At 46.9% G+C, this 17,937-nt stretch overlaps 1 protein-coding gene across 5 annotated transcripts in view; it reads left to right on the forward strand.

The window, feature by feature from the left end:
• TMEM51 (transmembrane protein 51) overlaps window positions 1-14,592 on the forward strand; it is a 77,925-nt gene extending 63,333 nt beyond the window's left edge. For 2 of the 5 annotated variants that reach the window (XM_025367090.1, XM_025367100.1), the window contains exons 2-4: window positions 4,301-4,375; window positions 8,692-9,229; window positions 13,452-14,592. In XM_025367090.1, coding sequence (XP_025222875.1) covers window positions 8,889-9,229; window positions 13,452-13,866 — 756 coding nt within the window. In that variant the 5' untranslated portion in view covers window positions 4,301-4,375; window positions 8,692-8,888 and the 3' untranslated portion in view covers window positions 13,867-14,592. The remainder of the gene's footprint in view (window positions 1-4,300; window positions 4,376-8,691; window positions 9,230-13,451) is intronic. The other 3 variants (XM_025367108.1, XM_025367117.1, XM_025367126.1) reach the window with 2 other exon arrangements.
• Window positions 14,593-17,937: the final 3,345 nt, after the last annotated feature.

Consider the following 17,937-nt stretch of genomic DNA (forward strand, 5'->3'; position numbering starts at 1 on the left):
GGAAGGAAGGAAGGAAGGAAGGAAGGAAGGAAGGAAGGAAGGAAGGAGAGAAGGAAGGAAGGAAGGAAGGAGAGAAGGAAGGAAGGAAGGAAGGAAGGAAGGAAGGAAGGAAGGAAGGTAGGAAGGAAGGAAGCAAGGAAAGGGAGGGAGGGAGGGAAACATTTACCTGTCACCCCCTTGCACTTTTGTCCTGAGACACCTCTGGGAACCTGGGTGCCTTGCCCAGAAAGCGGCCCCCAGGGACTCAGCTTCATGGGAACCCGCACAGTGCAGGCACAGGTGGACTTCACAGTCAGCTGGATTTGATTATGAGTCGGTGCCGCTTACCGGCTGTGTGGCCCAGGGCAAATTACTTACCCTGTCCAGGACTCTGAAATGGTGGGGCGGGATCATTCCTTGATGGGTGGCGGTGAGGATCGGGTGAGTTTAGGAATGCACCTGATTCATGCTGAGTATCAGCTGCTGCTGACTTCATGATAGCTACTGTGGGGACTGCCATTCTTGTTACCATTATGCTTCTTACCCTGCCTTGTGTATCACTTAACATCCTTTCTTCTTTTTCCCATCAGCTCTCTCCAGCTGGGCAGCCCTCCTCCCTGCTCCCCTGCCTTTATGCCTCATTTGCACATTGCTTTTTGTCTTTCCTGAGTGCACAGTCTAAAAGATCCCTGGTGCTCTGTTGAAACAGGAGCCTGACACCCTTTGACCTTGGTCCGTGGGGAGGTGGCCTGAAACTCCCTCCCAGGCAGGACAGGAGCAGGGGCTCAGCGCCTTTCTTCCTACCCCCACTGTCTGGGACTGGAAATTGTGACAAAAGTGATTGTGGGCTGAAACTTGGCCGAGAGAGCCCCTCTGAATCCGTCCTTTGTGATGTGAATGTAGCACAGCCCGGTGGAACGGGGGATCCCTTTTCCAATTATGCAGCTTGGCAGGAAGAGGTCGGTGCAGGGAGAATGCTCAAGGAGCTCCTTTGTCGCAGGGGTTGGTAGCACTGCCAGCCGCCTCCGACTGGCAAGCCCTCCTCCCACTAAAGCCAACTGGGCGGGGCGCTTCTGCAGCTGCACCTTCCGGGGCCGTAGCACAGAGCTCAGTGGCCTGCGTGAGGATCTAGATCCAATTCCCGGTTTCTAAACTGTGTCCTGGAGAGTTTTTCTGCAATTCAGCGAGAAGAGGCAGCGGAAGGCCCAGCCATCAATGCTTGGGCCCTTTACCCCGTTTCGGCCGGGGCAGCACTGCCTTCCATTGTCCCATCTTATTTCAGCCGTTGTCTTCATGTTCAAGTTCTTGGAGACTCAATCCAGATGTGCCTGGCTGTGATGGCCCCACTCAGGTCTCAGCTACTCTGATGTCTGGAGCTGGGTCTACCTCCCCGGCCCCCACTCCTCCACACCCAGCGCACGGCCCCTCCCTGCCAGCTCTGGTTGGCCAAGGGTGTGCACAGGAGTGGAAAGAGCCTCCGCCCAGCGTGGAGCGGTAAAGCTAAAGGCTTCCATGTTCCCCTGCTGACTTCCACCTGCAAAGGCCAAGCAACCGCTGAAACCTCCGGCCCCACCCAGGAATACTGATACAGTCACTTTCTCAGGTCACAGTGGAAATCACATTTATTCTGCATATTTTTCTCATGTTGCCAGCAAATGATTTGCATACAGATATAGGATTTGGGTATCCAGATCTTCCTGCAAGTTAGCTTTGATTAATCCTCTCCCCTTCAGACTTGGACTGGGATTTTCCCCTCATTGATATGAGACATTGGTTAAACTTTTAAACTTGCCGGATATTCATTTGTTTGTTCTATAAATATCTACCAAGTACCTGTTAAGTTCCTGGCATGCGGTGCTGGGGACTGGAGCAGGCAATGAACAAGACAGACAAGAAGCGTGTTTCAGGGAGTTCATACTCCAGTAGGGGAGACAGGGAGCCAACAAGAAAGCAAAAATGAGATTATTACTGACTGCAATGCGTTATCATCACCCATGGGAAGGAAAGGCAAGGAACCAAGCTATACTTGGGTCCCCTGAGGGAGGGGGCATTTGTGTGAGGGGAGGGGGCATTTCCACTGAGTGGTCAGAGAGATGCTCACTGAGGAGGTGGCATTTGAGCTGAGAGACAGAGGTCCCTACTAAAAAGTAGCCAGATAGCCAGGCATGGTGGCTTATGCCTGCAATCCCAGCACTTTGGTAAGGCCGAAGCAGGAGGATCGCTTGAGGCCAGGAGTTCAAGACCAGCCTGGGCAACACAGCAAGACCCCATCTCTACAAAAAGATTAAAAATGAAAACATTAGCTGGGTGTGATGGTGTGCACCTGTAATCCCAGGTACTTGGGAGGCTGAGGCGGGAGGATCACTTGAGCCCAGGAGTTCAAGGCTGCAGTGAGCTATGGGTGACAAAGAAAGACCCTGTCTCCAAAAATAATTTTTTAAAAAATTTTAAATACAGAAATAAATAAATAAGTAGCCAGATAAGAGAGATAGGCGGAAGGGTGTTTTCAAGCAGCAGGTATAGCAAGTGCCAAGGCCCTGTGGTAGGAAGTAGTTGGTGCCACTGAGGAGCAGAAAGGAAACCACCGACGGCTGATGAGCAAGAGATATGAGCTGGGACAGCAAGACAGGAGCCTCATCCAGGCTGGTGGGGCTTGAGGGTCATGGCTGAGGAGTTTGGATTTTATGCTAAGAGTAATACGTACACATCGATGGGCTTTTGGACATTCTTGTTACAAACTATTTCAGTCATTCCAAAGAGTATATATAAGATATATGTGAATTGTAAGGAATGGTATAATAAAACGCTCGTGTCCCCTTTACTGTTCCCCTCTCCAGTACCATTCTTCACTCTTCATTTCTCCAGGAGGTAGTGTGTGTGTCTGTGTGTTTGTTTGAGACAGGGTGTCATTCTGCCGCCCAGGCTATAACAGTGGCGTGCTCAAGGCTCAGTGCAGCCTTGATCTCCTAGGTTCAAGCAGATCCTCCCACCTCAGACTCCCAAGTAGCTGGGACTACAGGTGTGAGCCACACACTGGGCTAATTTTTATTATTATTATTTTTTTTTTGTAGAGACAGGGTCTTACTCTAGTGCCCAGGCTAGTCTCGAACTCCTGAGCTCAAGTGATCCTCCCACCTTGGCCTCCCAAAGTGCTGGCATTACAGGTGTGAGCTACTGTGCCTGGCCAGAACGTAGCCTGAATTTGTCCTGAATTTTAGTTTATAGTTTTCACATTTCTTCCTAATACTACAAAAATAGAACAGTAATCGTTTGGTTTTGCCTGGTTTTGAACTTCATTTAAGTGGACTTCTGCCGTGTGTATTCTTCTGCAGTTTGCTTTTCTATCCAACATTATGTTTGTCAGGATCATCCTCACTGGTGCACGCAGCTGCAGTTTACTCACCTTCACTGCTGCGTACGTAATAGTCCACAGAGTGACACTGTTGTGGTTTATCCTTTCTCCTGGGACCAATTTCTAATGTTGAACCAAACCCTGCATTCTTGAGATCAACCCAACTTGATTATGATGTGTTATCTTTTTTAAAAATATGGCTGGGCTGGGTGCTCACGCCCATAATCCCAGCACTTTGGGAGGCCGAGGCAAGCGGATCTCCTGAGGTCAGGAGTTCAAGACCAGCGTGGCCAACATGGTGAAACCCCGTCTCTACTAAAAATACAAAAATTAGCCAGGTGTGGGGGTGTGTGCCTGTAGTCCCAGCTACTCGGGAGGCTAAGGCAGGAGAATTGCATGAACCCAGGAGGCGGAGGTTGCAGTGAGCTGAGATCGCACCACTGCACTCCAGCCTGGGCAAAAGAGTGAGACCGAAAGAAAGGAAGAAAGAAAAAGAAAGAAAGGAAAAAAGGAAGGAAGGAAGGAAGAAGGAAGGAAGGAGGAAGGAGGGAAGGAGGGAAGGAAGGATTCCATTTGCTGATTTTTGTTTAGGCTGGTGGGTCAGACTTGCCTGTCATTTTCCTCTCCTGCCTTGTCCTTTTCTAGTTTTGGTGTCAAGGTATATACATTCCTTATAAGATGACCTGAAAGTGTCTCCTCTGATACTGTTCGGAGCACATGTCTAAGATGGGTAATACCATGAAAGAGTTTGACAAATGTTAGCTACCATGTTGTCATCCTTCTGCAACTCATATTTTTTGTACAGAATTCTGGCTTCTTTTGATACCACTTGTCTTGCATAGACACCTACCCTAACCCCTGCCCTTTCCCCCCCCCCAAAAAAAAGAAAACACATGCTTCCCCAACATGTAACTCCAATTGCAATGCTCACAGCTTACTTAGAAAGCTGCATCTCTGTGGTTTTTATAGGTGGATCTTTAACTCAAGACTCTAGCATGAAGAGTTGCCTTCAGGCCTGCCCTGAGTCTCCTCAAGTAACAACAGGTAGGTACGTCTCTAACTGGTTAATAATTTTTCTTTAAAAACTCAGATATAGAATCATTCATGTCTCCCTTGGGGCTTCCTCAGACATGAGCAGTGATGGGGCCAACCCCAGGGTCTAGAGGTTGAGTTTAGCCAAGCCAGGACCCCAGACTGCCCACCAAGCCTACTGTGTTTTAGGGACATACTGGAAGCTGTGTGATCCAAATCCTGTAAGCATAAAATTAGCTTCTTTCCATATTTTTGAAAGGAAAAGAACACCATGCTAAATATAGCTTGGGCGCTGTCCAGGGTCAACAAGTCAGGAACAGGACAAACAGCTGACCAGCTGCCCCGCTGGAAGCTGGGTTTCTACAGACCCTATAGACCCATCAAGGTCATGGTCCCCAAAGAGAGGGCTGAACTTGAAGAACAAGTTTATGCTACCGTTGCACACGTAACCCTGCCATGAACTCAAAAAACCAAAACTATTTTATGAAAGCAACACATAGATATTTCTGTTTTCTAATTCTTATTCTCCCAGTAACAAAAAGAAAACGAAAATCATGGTTAATCCCATCACACAGAGAAAATAACTATAAACATCATCATATATAATTCGAGTGTTGTGAAACTTAGTATGATACATTCAATAGTGTTTCTCAACCTTTTCTCCCACCTTGCCCTCCCTGAGAAGTCTTTTTAGACATTCTTTTTGGAATACTTGAAAATTTAATGTCAAGGATGCCCTGTGTATCTGTTTATATTCTGTGGCCCTGAGGAGGGCCACAAACCATTGTAATATCCTAGATTTTCATCCCGTCCCCAAGAAACAATTTTTGCCCCTTGTGGGTGATCTTACCCCATTGAGAATACAAACTTTAAATAACATTAAATAATAATTTTTTTTGTCTGTTTAAGAACTTACTGTTGTGCTGGTCACATACTGTCCTCGCTGCTTTATGTATATTGTTTAATTTATCATAACTCCCCTATGAGGTAGGTACTAGAGAGTTTTTATCTCTCTTCTACAGTTGTGGAAACTGAAGCACAGAGAGGTTAAGTAACTTGCCTGGGGTCACACAGCTGGGAAGGAATAGAGTGAGGATCTGAACCCAGGAAACCTGGGCCCCAAGCTTACTCTTAACCACTCAGCTACGCTACCCTGCAGCAATACAATCAGATTGTGAAAATTCAAAAGAGAGAAAGAGAGAGTAAAGGATACACTTTCCAACTTTCCTTTGTCCCCAGAAGCAATCATTGGTACAAGTCTGAAAGGTGGCCCCCCCACCTGAGATTTTTACATACGTGTGTGTATATATAAATACATTGTCTCTTTCATTTCAATGTAAGTACAATCATCTAGGCTTTCCCCCCTATATTCATCTGTGTATAGATAATTTTTTAAAAATTAGAATCACGCTGAACATACTGTTGTTTTAACCTTGTTTGATTTAAAAATATATTAGCTGCTTTGAGACCATAATTTCATAAGTGCATGAACCATAATTTATTACCCTGATCTGGATTATTGGCTGTTGAAGTAGTTTCTAGCTTCTCGTCACTATAAAGCTGTGATGAATATCTCTGTACATGATTTTTAGAAGTTGGAATTACAGAGCCAAAGGGTATAAACATTTTTGAAACTTTTGTTCTATAAATGCCAAAACTTGCCATCTAAAAAAAATGCCTTGAAATTGCCATCCCAACACCTTTCCCCACACTGAGTATTATCACCTGTTTTTAATCATTGACAGTTTATCAGACAGAAAGAATGTATTAATCCTGACATGTTTATCTCTGCCCATGACTCACATCTGGAGCTTGTCTTTCTCTTGTGCAGCATAAGGCAAAGCTGGAATGGAGAAGGGATGAGAGCAGGCAGGGAGGGGGTTAAAGCGGCTCAAATCACTAGTCTGCCAGACACACTCCCAGCATCCCAGGTACAAGGCCTGCCTGTCAGGCACTTAGCAGGGGTTCAGAACGTGGTATTTTCATCACTCCTGCTTCCAGCACAAGCCCCCAGCTGTGCACTTCTCCATCCACCGAGTCTGACCTTGTCTCAGATCCATTTGGCAGAACCGGTGCCTTCTTAAGGCTGCCAGAGCCCCCATCCTTCCTTTTGCCGGCCATGAGTGATACTGTAAGAAATAAATATCCTTGTGTATGATCCCATCCGCTCCTACCACAGCTGTCTGCAGTGGGATCCCTATTCAATGCCCTGCACCCCACACACATGCCCATACCAACCTGTTCATATGCCATACATATGCATGCATAGGTACATAGGTGCTCACATGCATGCACATGTGCTTATGCGTGCATAAATGCATGCACACATGTGTTCATGCACCAGTGTACCTTGGTGCTGCTTCTTAACTCCTTCAAGAACAGAGCCAGTGCACTCACACACATGCACACACACAGTGCTCTGCATTCAGGATTCAGGCCCAATTATGCCAGTGGGACTCCTCTCCCACATAGGCTTTCTGTATGTCTCACCGCCCTGAGCTAGGACGCACTGCTGTCTAATCCCACAGTTCCTGTACTTCCTTCCCACTTTATTGGTATTCCCTATAGATCATTTTCCTGCTGGCCTAGAAGCTCTACTAATCCTTAACTTGCTCACTGCTGTTTCTCCAGTGCCTGACATGCTGCTTAGCAGGTAGCTAGAGGCACAAGAAATATTTGTTGAGTGAAAAAAAGAAGGAACAGACTTCAAGCTGATAAAGGATGTTGTTTCAAATATTTTTAGAGTATCTTTTAACAAAGTGGACAATTTCAGATAAACTCATGGTTTCACAAGAAAATATCTTTGCAGCATCAGATTTCAAGCAGCCTGGTCAGCCATCCTTTTGGAGAGACTGGAAAGAATGCAGAATTGAAAACAAGACCTTGCCCAGCTAAACATCTTGTAAATTTTACTGTTTTGCAAAGGTTCCTGTCACAGGAATAACGTATGGGGAAGCACGGGGGCATTGCTTGCTCCTCCTCCTTAGTCCTTGAAAATGTTCTAACCTAAAGCCTTAAGTGACTGCTTCTCTGGCTTACTCTCAACCAACGAATACTGTGGAATCTCAGGACCGCTGGCTGCTCCCTTTAGCGCAGGGTCTCTGAGCTGCTTCGTGGAAAGGAGGTTTATTTTGTCCAGCTAGGCACAGGAGCTAAAAGGAAGAATGTGCAGGCCTCTGTCACCTTTAACAAAGGGAGAACTCGATGTGGCTTCAGAGAAGCTTGTCTTGCTCCGTGGCTTCATGTGGCCTCTATTCATTTCATCCAACATTGACTCTGCAAACAATTTTTTTTTTTTTGAGATGGAGTCTTGCTCTGTTGCCCAGGCTGGAGTGCAGTGTGGCACAATCTCGGCTCACTGCAACCTCCACTTCCCAGGTTCAAGCAATTCTCCTGCCTCAGCCTCCCAAGCAGCTGGGATTACTGGCACGTGCCACAGCACCTAGCTAATTTTTTTTTTTTTTGTATTTTTAGTACAGACGGGGTTTTACCATGTTGGTCAGGATGGTCTTGATCTCTTGACCTCGTAATCCGTCCGCCTTGGCCTCCCCAAGTGCTGGGATTACAGGAGTGAACTCTGTAAACATTTTTTGGGTCCCTGCTGTGTGCCAGGCTTAGAGATGATGATGATGTGGTCATGGGAAGAGACTCACCACAGTGGTTGCTGGAGGCTTTGGGGAGCACATGAAAGGGTCATTTGAGCTGCGGGTGACCAGAGAAATGCGGAAGTTCTGGAGGGTGGTTGGGGGCCGGTAGTGCAAAAAAAGGCAGGCTGAGAAATGAAGTAGGAGAGGCAGGAGCCAGGCTAAAGCCACCATGAGCAGCATCATTCTAAGAAGCTGGATTTTCTCCTGCAGGAAATAGGGAGCCATTGAGGGTGGTGAACAGATGACAGTAGGCTGTTTGGCCTGGACATACCATTAGCTGAGGCCCTGTCCCCCAGGTGAGTCTGTTACAACCATCGATTGTAGCCCATTCATCCCATCGCTCACTCTCCTAGCAGCCTCCAGCAAGAGCTGAGATTTTACTGCACTTCATTAAATTCCACACAATGTTTTAATGACCTGAGCTCCAACCTTTCTGGCCTCCTGCAGGGAAAGGTCTGGCTTTTCCTTTTCAGGGAGTAGCGGGGGCGGCCTCCCTTCTTGCAGCCTGGCACGAGGAGCCTGAGCACGTAAGACATCTGGAATGCATCAAAGGCGAAGCCCAGCCAGAGCCGGCGTGCTCGGTGCTGCTGCTTAACTCCTTCAAGAGCAGAGCCGCCACGTTCACAAAGCGTCTGGAATCGGAACTGATGGTCCTCTCTGCTCTTTCTGCTTTCCTTCCAGGCCCTTCCGCCACAGCCATCCACACGGGAGGTCTCGCGATTGCTTGGAACCATCCCGCGGGAGTTCAGCTGATATTTTTCTAGTGTGGGGCGAGAGATTTTGTGGAGTCCATTTAAGGGGTTTTTGTTGTGACTACTGCTTTTTATATATTTATTTTCTTTCTTGGAACTGGGCCTCGCCCTCCTCCCACTGACACAATGGCCCAGTCCAAGGCCAACGGCTCGCACTATGCACTGACCGCCATCGGCCTGGGGATGCTGGTCCTTGGGGTGATCATGGCCATGTGGAACCTGGTACCCGGCTTCAGCGCGGCCGAGAAGCCAACAGCTCAGGGCAGCAACAAGACCGAGGTGGGTGGCGGCATCCTCAAGAGCAAGACCTTCTCCGTGGCCTACGTGCTGGTTGGGGCCGGGGTGATGCTGCTGCTGCTTTCCATCTGCCTGAGTATCAGGGACAAGAGGAAGCAGCAGCAGGGCGAGGACCTGGCCCATGTCCAGCACCCGACAGGCGCTGGGCCTCACGCCCAGGAGGAAGACAGGTGAGGCCTGACTGTCCCCTTCCCTTCCCGGATCTGGGATGGGCACACACGCATGCATGCACATGCTCACACTTTTCCGTAGTGAAAAGACTGTCATCTACAAGGCTTTATTGTCCCATGTTACCCCATGAAGGCTCTGTCAAAACAGTTTATCATTTTACAAATAACTTTAGACTTTTCTACCAGAGCTTCCCAAATAGCATGGCACAAATGGATTACAGGTAAACCAAGATTTTTTTAAAATTTTATTACAATATTATTACATAATGGAATACTATTCAGCCATAAAAAGGAACAAAATACTGTCTTTTGGGCCAGGTACAGTGGCTCACTCCTGTAATCCCAGAACTTTGGGAGGCCAAGGCGGGTGAATCACTTGAGGTCAGGAGTTTGAGACCAGCCTGGCCAACATGGTGAAACCCCGTCTCTACTAAGAATACAACAGTTAGCTGGGCGTGGAGGCACATGCCTGTAGTCCTAGCTACTTGGGACGCTGAGGCATGAGAATCGCTTGAACCCGGGGGAGTGGAGGTTGCCGTGAGCTGAGATAGCGCCAATGTACTCCAGCCTAGGCGACAAAGTGGAGACTCGGTCTCAAAAAAAAAAAAAAGAAAAAAAAAATGTCTTTTGCAGCAACTTGGATAGAGCTGGAGGCCACTACTCTTAAGTGAACCAACATTTTGACCTGCCCAGGGTCGCTGAAGAAGGCTTGGGGTGGCCAGCACATTTTCCTGTCCCTTCACCCCAGCATGCTGTGTGTATGCTTTAATCTGAAATGGCTGGGAAGAAATTTTCCATTTGAGCAAAAATGCCACCAACAAATGTAAAAGATAAGTGATACATTGGGGAACATATGACAATAGTTGATATCCCTATTATAAAAAGAGCTCTCACAAATGAATATGTAAGATGAATATGCCAATAGGAAACAGACAAAGGTTATGAATATTCCATAGATGTTCAACAATAGATGTTCAACTTCATTAGTCATGCAATGCAAGCAAAAAGATGTCTTTTTTTTCTTTTTTTTTTTTTTTTGCCTACCATATTGATCAAGATAGACAGCCCCTACTGTTGGAGAGTTGTAGGGAAGATGGATTGCTGATGAAATGTTGACTGACAGAAACTTTCTCAAGAGTTTCATCATAAGGGGCAGTACTGAAGATGTGCATATTGATTCTATTTATAAGAGTTTATCCCTGGGAGACAGTCCCACAAGTGCAAAAGAGTTTGTACCAGTATATTTATCAGATCATTGTTTAGGATAACAAAAACTTAGAAACAACCTAAAAAACCACCTACCGAGTTAAATGATGACGTACCTATTCAATGGAGTTCCATGCAGCCACTGTTGATCTATATTTGGTAATGTAGGACCACATTCACAACAGTGAGAACAGGAGGATATAATACAGCATCTTTGGTCAGGTTCTGGTCCCATCAAATGTTGTGGCTGTGGGACTGGAGAGGGGTAGGAAGGGTATACACCAGAATGTTCCAGTGGTTTGCCTCCAGGTAGAAGGATTCGGGATGTTTTTCTTTTCTTCATTAGATGTTTCTGTGTTGTTTGAATTTTCTACAAGCATTTCTTATCTCTATAGTGGGAAGGGAATTGTTCTTAATTTAATATGGATTAAAGGAAACCTTTGTACATTAATGGTGGGAATGGAAATCAGTGCAACCACTATGGAGAAGTTTAGAGGTTCTTCAAAAAACTCAAAATAGAGCTACCAAATGATTCAGCAATGCCGTTTGTGGGTGTACGCCAGAAGAAAAAAGAAAATCTCATTATATTGAAGTGATTTCTGCCCTCCAATGTTACCAGTTACCACCCCTTTCCATGGGAATGACCTGGAAGTTACCATCCCTTTCCTAGAATATTCTAAATAGCTTGCCCTTCAATTTGCATTAACCCACTTCTTACTTTTGCACGTAATTGAAAGTGTGTGTAAGTGGGTATAAATACAATTCCCAAATTAAACTCATTTTCCGATAAGATAATACATGCTGTATTGGCCAGGGTTCTCCAGAGACACAGAACCAGGGGGATATATATTTTTTTAAATGGAGATTTATTATGAGGAATTGGTTCCCGGGATTACGGAAGCCAAAGAGTCCCACACTGTGCCATCTGTAAGCTGCAGACCCAGGAAAGCAAGGGTATACTTCATTCTGAGTTTGAAGGCCTGACTGAGAATGAGGGGAGGTGAGGGTATAAATCCTAGGCTGAGAGCAGGAGAAGATGAAATGAAATGTCCCCGCTCAAGCAGCGAGGTAGGGAGAAATGAGTCAAATTCTTGCTTGCTCTGACTTTTGGTCTATCTAGGACCTCCGTGGGTTGGATGGTGCCACCACACTGCGGAGGGGAATCTGCCTTACAGAACCCACCGAGCTGAATGCTAATATCTTCCAGAAACACCCTCACTCTCACAATGTTTAATCCGGGCAACCATGGCCAGTCAAGGTGACACCTAAAATTAACCATCACACGTGCTTATTCTAGAAAACTTGAGAAATATAGAAAAGAACAAAGCAGGAATATCAATCACTCATCATTCCCCACCCTAGCTGTGAGCACATTTGAGTTCATTCCCAAAGGAGGGTGGGAGGAAAACCAAGGCAGACTTTGAGGTTTCTGATGTTGGCCATGATCACGCCACAGGTTCAAGTATACGGTCCTGGAAAGTGGCTAGTGGCGTTAATTCTGACAAATGTGTAGAAAATATCCTGACTTTTTGGTTTCCTCTTTCAACAGTCAAATGAGAATAAGGCTGAGAGGACCTGATCTTTTTGAGTCTTGGGATAAACTTGGAAGATAAAATGACAGAATAATTTGAGACACACATAAATGTTATATTTCAGATATTCTTTCTCTACCTGGGAACAACCATTTTACTGAAAGATGGTTGTAACTTTGTACATTTTTGTGTTGGCCAAACCCAGCTGAGCATTGGAATAGCTCACCCAGCATGTCGCTAAGTGGGAAAGGCTTAAATAAGGCAAAGGAGGTTTAACGCCCAGATAAAACATGGTGGAGTAGTTGAGAGTATAGTGTTCACTTCCTACCCTCCCATTTCCTAAAGGTCTGACCAAGTCACTTAATCTTGATGTATCTCAGTCCATCTATAAATTGGGTAAAGTAATAGTGAGATAGAAAACAGGCAGGACTTGTTTTCTGGTCATAACCCTGCTGACCAAAAGAGGATGTGGTCCAGATGAGATAAGGTTAAAAAAAAAACTAGCCAAAGCCAGCAAACGGCAATGAGGGTGATCCCTGACTGCTCTCATTGCTCATCAGCATGGGACACTCTCACCAGTGCCATGACAGTTTACAATTGCCATGACAATGACCCGGCAGTTACCATCCCTTTCCATGGTAACGACCCAGAAGTGACCTTTCCTAGGAAGTTCTAAATAGCTTGCTCCTCAATTTGCATTAACCCACCCCTTAATTTGCATGTGACTAAAAGTGTGTATACATACAATTTCCAAGAGCCCCTATGTGGCCGACTCTGGGCGTACTGCCTATGAGTTAGCCCTTCTCCACAAGGAGTAGTGCCCTTCAATAAAGAATTGTGGTCTGCCGGGCGCGGTGGCTCGCACCTGTAATCCCAGCACTTTGGGAGGCCGAGGCAGGTGGATCACGAGGTCAGGAGATAGAGACCATTCTGGCTAACACGGTGAAACCCCATCTCTACTAAAAATACAAAAAATTAGCCAGGCGTGGTGGCGGGCGCCTGTAGTCCCAGCTACTTGGGAGGCTGAGGCAGGAGAATGGCGTGAACCCGGGAGGCAGAGCTTGCAGTGAACTGAGATCGTACCACTGCACTCTAGTCTGGGCGACAGAGCAAGACTCTGTCTCAAAAAAAAAAAAAAAAAACCAGCCAAAAAGGATGTGATCTAACATCACTGGCTCACCCTTGAATTCCTTCCTGGATAAAGCCAAGATCCCTCCCAAGCTAAGCCCCAATTTGGGGACTCACCTGTCCTACATGAATAGTACTTAACTCATAGTGTTGTTAGGAGTCTGAAATTGCTTCATATTTGTTAAAGCACTTTTAGCTCATAGTAAACACTTGGCAGTGTTCGCTTTTATTGCCTCTAAGACCCATTTGTTATTTACAAGGCTGCTGTGTGTGGACTCTTCGGAGCCCATCTCTTTGGGATTTTGAATGACTCGTGTGCAGGCTAACACTCTCCCTGTCTGTGTGTCTTCCTGCAGCCAGGAGGAAGAGGAGGAGGAGGAGGCTGCCTCAAGGTACTATGTCCCCAGCTACGAGGAAGTGATGAACACAAACTACTCAGAAGCAAGGGGAGAGGAGCGGAACCCGAGGCTGAGCATCTCTCTCCCGTCCTATGAGTCACTGACGGGGCTTGACGAGACCACCCCCACATCCACCAGGGCAGATGTGGAGGCCAGCCCTGGGAACCCCCCTGACAGGCAGAACTCTAAGTTGGCCAAACGACTGAAACCGCTGAAAGTTCGAAGGATTAAATCTGAAAAGCTTCACCTCAAAGACTTTAGGATCAACCTCCCGGACAAAAACATCCCTCCTCCCTCGATAGAGCCTTTGACTCCTCCACCGCAGTATGATGAGGTCCAGGAGAAGGCCCCCGACACCCGGCCGCCCGATTGAATGGCCCCACTTGAGCCACGCTCCCTCCTGTCTCTCACACCTTTCGCCCCCAAGACTCTAACAAAGCCACGTGAGCCACGGTTGAGAAGCGGAGGGGCCAGCTGTGCACGGAGCCATTTGGATGGTGGGGGGGATTCTCTGTATCAGGAGTGACTTTGTTGCCCCACACAGCCTCCTGCTGCAGGTGCTTTGGAAGGAGATGCTGCCTTGGAGCTGGTGAATCTGTGGACCACATTCAAGCGTGTGGCGCAGGCATCTCCCCATCCTCTTCGCTCCGAATCACAGGCGACACATTCTCCTTTCCAGCTAGGAAAGGGTTCCTCGCGGCTGGTTTAGATTGTGGTTGTTTGTTTTGCTTCTAATAGGACTGTTTTGTTTCAAAAAGGAAACAAGTTTTGTGTTTGCTGTCTACGCTAGAGTCCTGAACTGTGGGTAGGAGATACGACCTGGCTTTGTAGAAAGGACACAGGGCTGTTTTGTGAACTAAGCGGTGAGGCTCAGGTGGCTGCTCTCGCAGAGCCCCTGATGCTGTCGTTCTTTGAGGGCTTAAGGCCTGATGAACTTAGGCATGTGATGCATAATAGTCTTAATTGGTACACTTAACTAGTCTCTTCTGTGTAACAGCAAAAAAAAAAAAAAAAAAGGAAAACTGTAGGAAATGTTCTGTTCTTTTTGAAATGCCACGCAATGGAGCTTTTTATAATAAAATATTTTATATGTGGTACATTTGGGTGCTGAGTTACTTTAGCAGCTCTTCCAATACTGACTTTCTTAGGGAAAAATGGCAATAATAATAGCTAATATGTACTGAATAGTTATGCCCAGTGTTGTGCTAAGCATTTCACACATCACCCCATGTCGTCTGGACCCAAGTTTTGTAATAATGCCATTCTGCAGGTCAGTTCACAGAGGCTTTAGGTTAATGTAAGTACCCTGTGTCACACTGCTAGTAAGTGGTAGAGCTGGGGTTTGAGCCCAGGTTGCCTGGCTCCAAGGCCTGAGTTACATACTCCCCATACAGCTCAGTGTAAAGAGCTTTTCCAGACTTCGAATGAAGACTTGCACTTCTTCATTGCACTTCAAGTTCAGAGGTTGGCCCTGTCAACCCATGTGCCCATAATAAAGTTCTGGTTGTTTGAACAGCAGCTTTCTACCTGTCTAGGCATCCTTCCTCTCTCCCTCTCCTGAGAACTGGCCCAGGAGGGAGCTCAGTGCAGCTTGTCCTCTGCCCCTAGAACTGACAGGCTATGTAAGTGTTGAGGGTGGGTGAGCATGTCCCCCCTGGAGGAGGAGAGTGAGTCTGTGCAGCCCAGCAAAGCAGTGCAATGAATAAGAAATGCCCAGGGGATCGCACACTGTTGAAGATGGGACATAGGAGGGGAATGGAGACCTCTGGGGTCAGGGTCTTGACTGTGAAGTGAGTGTCTGGGAAAACAGACCCAAGTCCAAAGGAAGCCTTCCTGCTATTGGTGGGCATGGAGCCAGCCTGCTGAGGAGTCTGTGTCAAACCTGGTTGGAAGAGTAATTCCCAGGCCCAGATGTTTTCCTAACAAGCTCCGGTGGACAGCGAAGGGATGACAGGCACCGAGTCACCTTCTTATGTCAAGATTGGCAGCAGTGACTAAAGTTCGAAACTTTCACTTTCCTTATGCAATGCATTATTAAAAGGCGAGATGTTGGGATTGGCTTTGTGGCATGGGACACCCAGAGGCCTGGTCCATTCCCCGGCTCAGTCCTGAGCCGACCCGTGGCTCTTTGCGTCTCATGTCTCTGGGCTGGGCTTGCTTTCCTGTTACTTTCTGTGCTTCTTCCCAACCAGAGGATAAATGGGAGGAAAATAGAAGAGAAGAGCAAGGACCCAGACGAGTTGAGAAATGACTTTCTGGAAGAGCTCTCAATCTGGCTTCTGGTAGACACCTTTTGGGGTGTCTCCCAAGTCTAGACCCTCCACGGGGGAGAAGGAGTTGTGAGGCTTGGGTGGGCTGATTGGGGGTTCCTAAAGGTATCAGACCCTAATCTCTGAAACCGGTAAATATTACCTTGTAAGGTAAAGTTTTTGCAAATGTGATTAAATTAAGGATTAAAGATGATGGGATTGTCCTGGGTTTGCCAGGTGGGCCCTTAATGCCAACTACAAATGTCCTCACAAGCAAAAGAGGGGGAGAGTATATACACAGAAGAGGGGAGGCAATGTGATCCCAGAGGCAGAGATGGGAGTGATGAATCTACAAGTCCAGGAAGGCCGGCAGACACCAGAATCAGGAAGAAGCAAGGGATGCATTCTCCCCTAGAGCCCCTGAAGGATGCAGCCCCCTGCTGACACCTTGATGTCAGGCCAGTTAATATGATTTTGGGCTTCTGCCCTCCAGAACTGTGAGAGAACAAGTCTCTGTTGTTATTGGTCACCAAGTTTGTAATAATTTACTAGAGAGTTCATAGGAAACCAAGACAGAGCTCAATCTTCAACTCACTAGAGATCAGCCTCCCTTTGGCCTCAACACTTCATGACTCTTCCCACAGAGAGGAGTGCAATGGAAATAGCATTTAGGACTCCTGCTTGTATGTGTGGAAATGATCAAGCAGAAAATTATTCATATTATTCAGAGGATTATAATGGACATGTGGTACACACAATATAAAGCATAGACTCACCTCTTTCTAAAATGAAGGCAGGAAGAATGTTAGCTGGAAACCTTAACCACAGGTTTGGAGTCCTAAATAGTGCCTCGAGGCAAGGAAGTTCTGTGCAGTATTGAGTTAAAACCACCTGTCAAAACAGGAGGGCACCTTCACTCAAAATTCCCCAAAGCACATTTGTCCTGTTTGTTTACTGATTCTACCATTATCATCCTCAAGACTCTCTCTCCTTGGACTAGAAAAGAAAAGAAGAAAGGAAGAAAAAGGAAGATAAATAGAAGGGGGAAGGAAGGAAGGGAGGGAAGGAAGGGAGGGAAGGAAGGCAGGGAGGGAGGAGGGAGGGAGAGAGGAAGGAAGGGAGGGAGGGAGGGAAAGGAAAGGGAAGGGAAAGGGAAGGGAAAAGGAAGGTCAAGAGAAGGGAAGGAAGGAGAGGAAAAAAGGGAGAAGCTAAGAACCAGAAGACTCTAGTTCTTTTCTTTCCTCCCAACCATTTTTTTGTCCCTAAATTAAATATAAGAGCACAAAGATGGGGGAAATGCAAGCCACATGGCCCCAGGGCTATGAAACAGCAGCAAGAAGAAATCTGAATGAATTCCAGTTTTTTGAAGTCCCACTCAGCACTCCCACCTTACTCAAGAGGACAGATCTCAGCATCTTGCTGGGATCATGTGACCTCTATACTCTCAGGTCACAGCTGATTGGATCTGAGGTATGGATCCACCCAGGGAGAACCAATCAGAAACTGAGTTTGGCTAGGCAAGTCTTTCCCAGGAGCCCAGCTTGGGATCGAGAGGTCAGTTCTGAGTGACGTGGTCTCAGAGGTTAGATAACTGTCTGGGGGCCGTCAGGGTGGGTCACAGACAAGTGAAGCAGGAGAAGTCACTCTGCAGAGAGAGAATGGAGCTAACTGTTCAAATACACAGCCATGAAAAATGAGCCTCAGAGACTGCTGCCTCCTGGTGACTTTCTGGTCCTTGGTCCTTGGGAAGCCCAACTGTACTGAGAGATGATGTCCCCCATCAATTTCCTTCTTTAGCTTTGATCTTTTTTTTTTTTTTTTTTTTTTGGGGATGGTGTTTCACTCTTGTTGCCCAGGCTGGAGTGCAATGGTGCAATCTTGGCTCACTGCAACCTCCGCCTCCTGGGTTCAAGTGATTCTCCTGCCTCAGCCTCCCAAGTAGCTGGGATTACAGGCATGTGTTACCACACCCGGCTAATTTTGTATTCTTAGTAGAGACGGCGTCTCACCATGTTGGTCAGGCTGGTCTCAAACTCCTGACCTCAAGTGATCCACCCGCCTTGGCCTCCCGAAGTGCTGGGATTACAGGCATGCGCCACTGAGCCCGGCCAGCTTTGATCTTGAATTTAACTGAAATCCTTGAGGACAGAACTGCCTTTCCATCATCCACAGTCCTGGGCCCACAGTTGGTACTC

Source organism: Theropithecus gelada, chromosome 1 (genome assembly GCF_003255815.1).
Source record: "Theropithecus gelada isolate Dixy chromosome 1, Tgel_1.0, whole genome shotgun sequence".
Classification (NCBI taxonomy): Eukaryota; Metazoa; Chordata; class Mammalia; order Primates; family Cercopithecidae; genus Theropithecus; species Theropithecus gelada.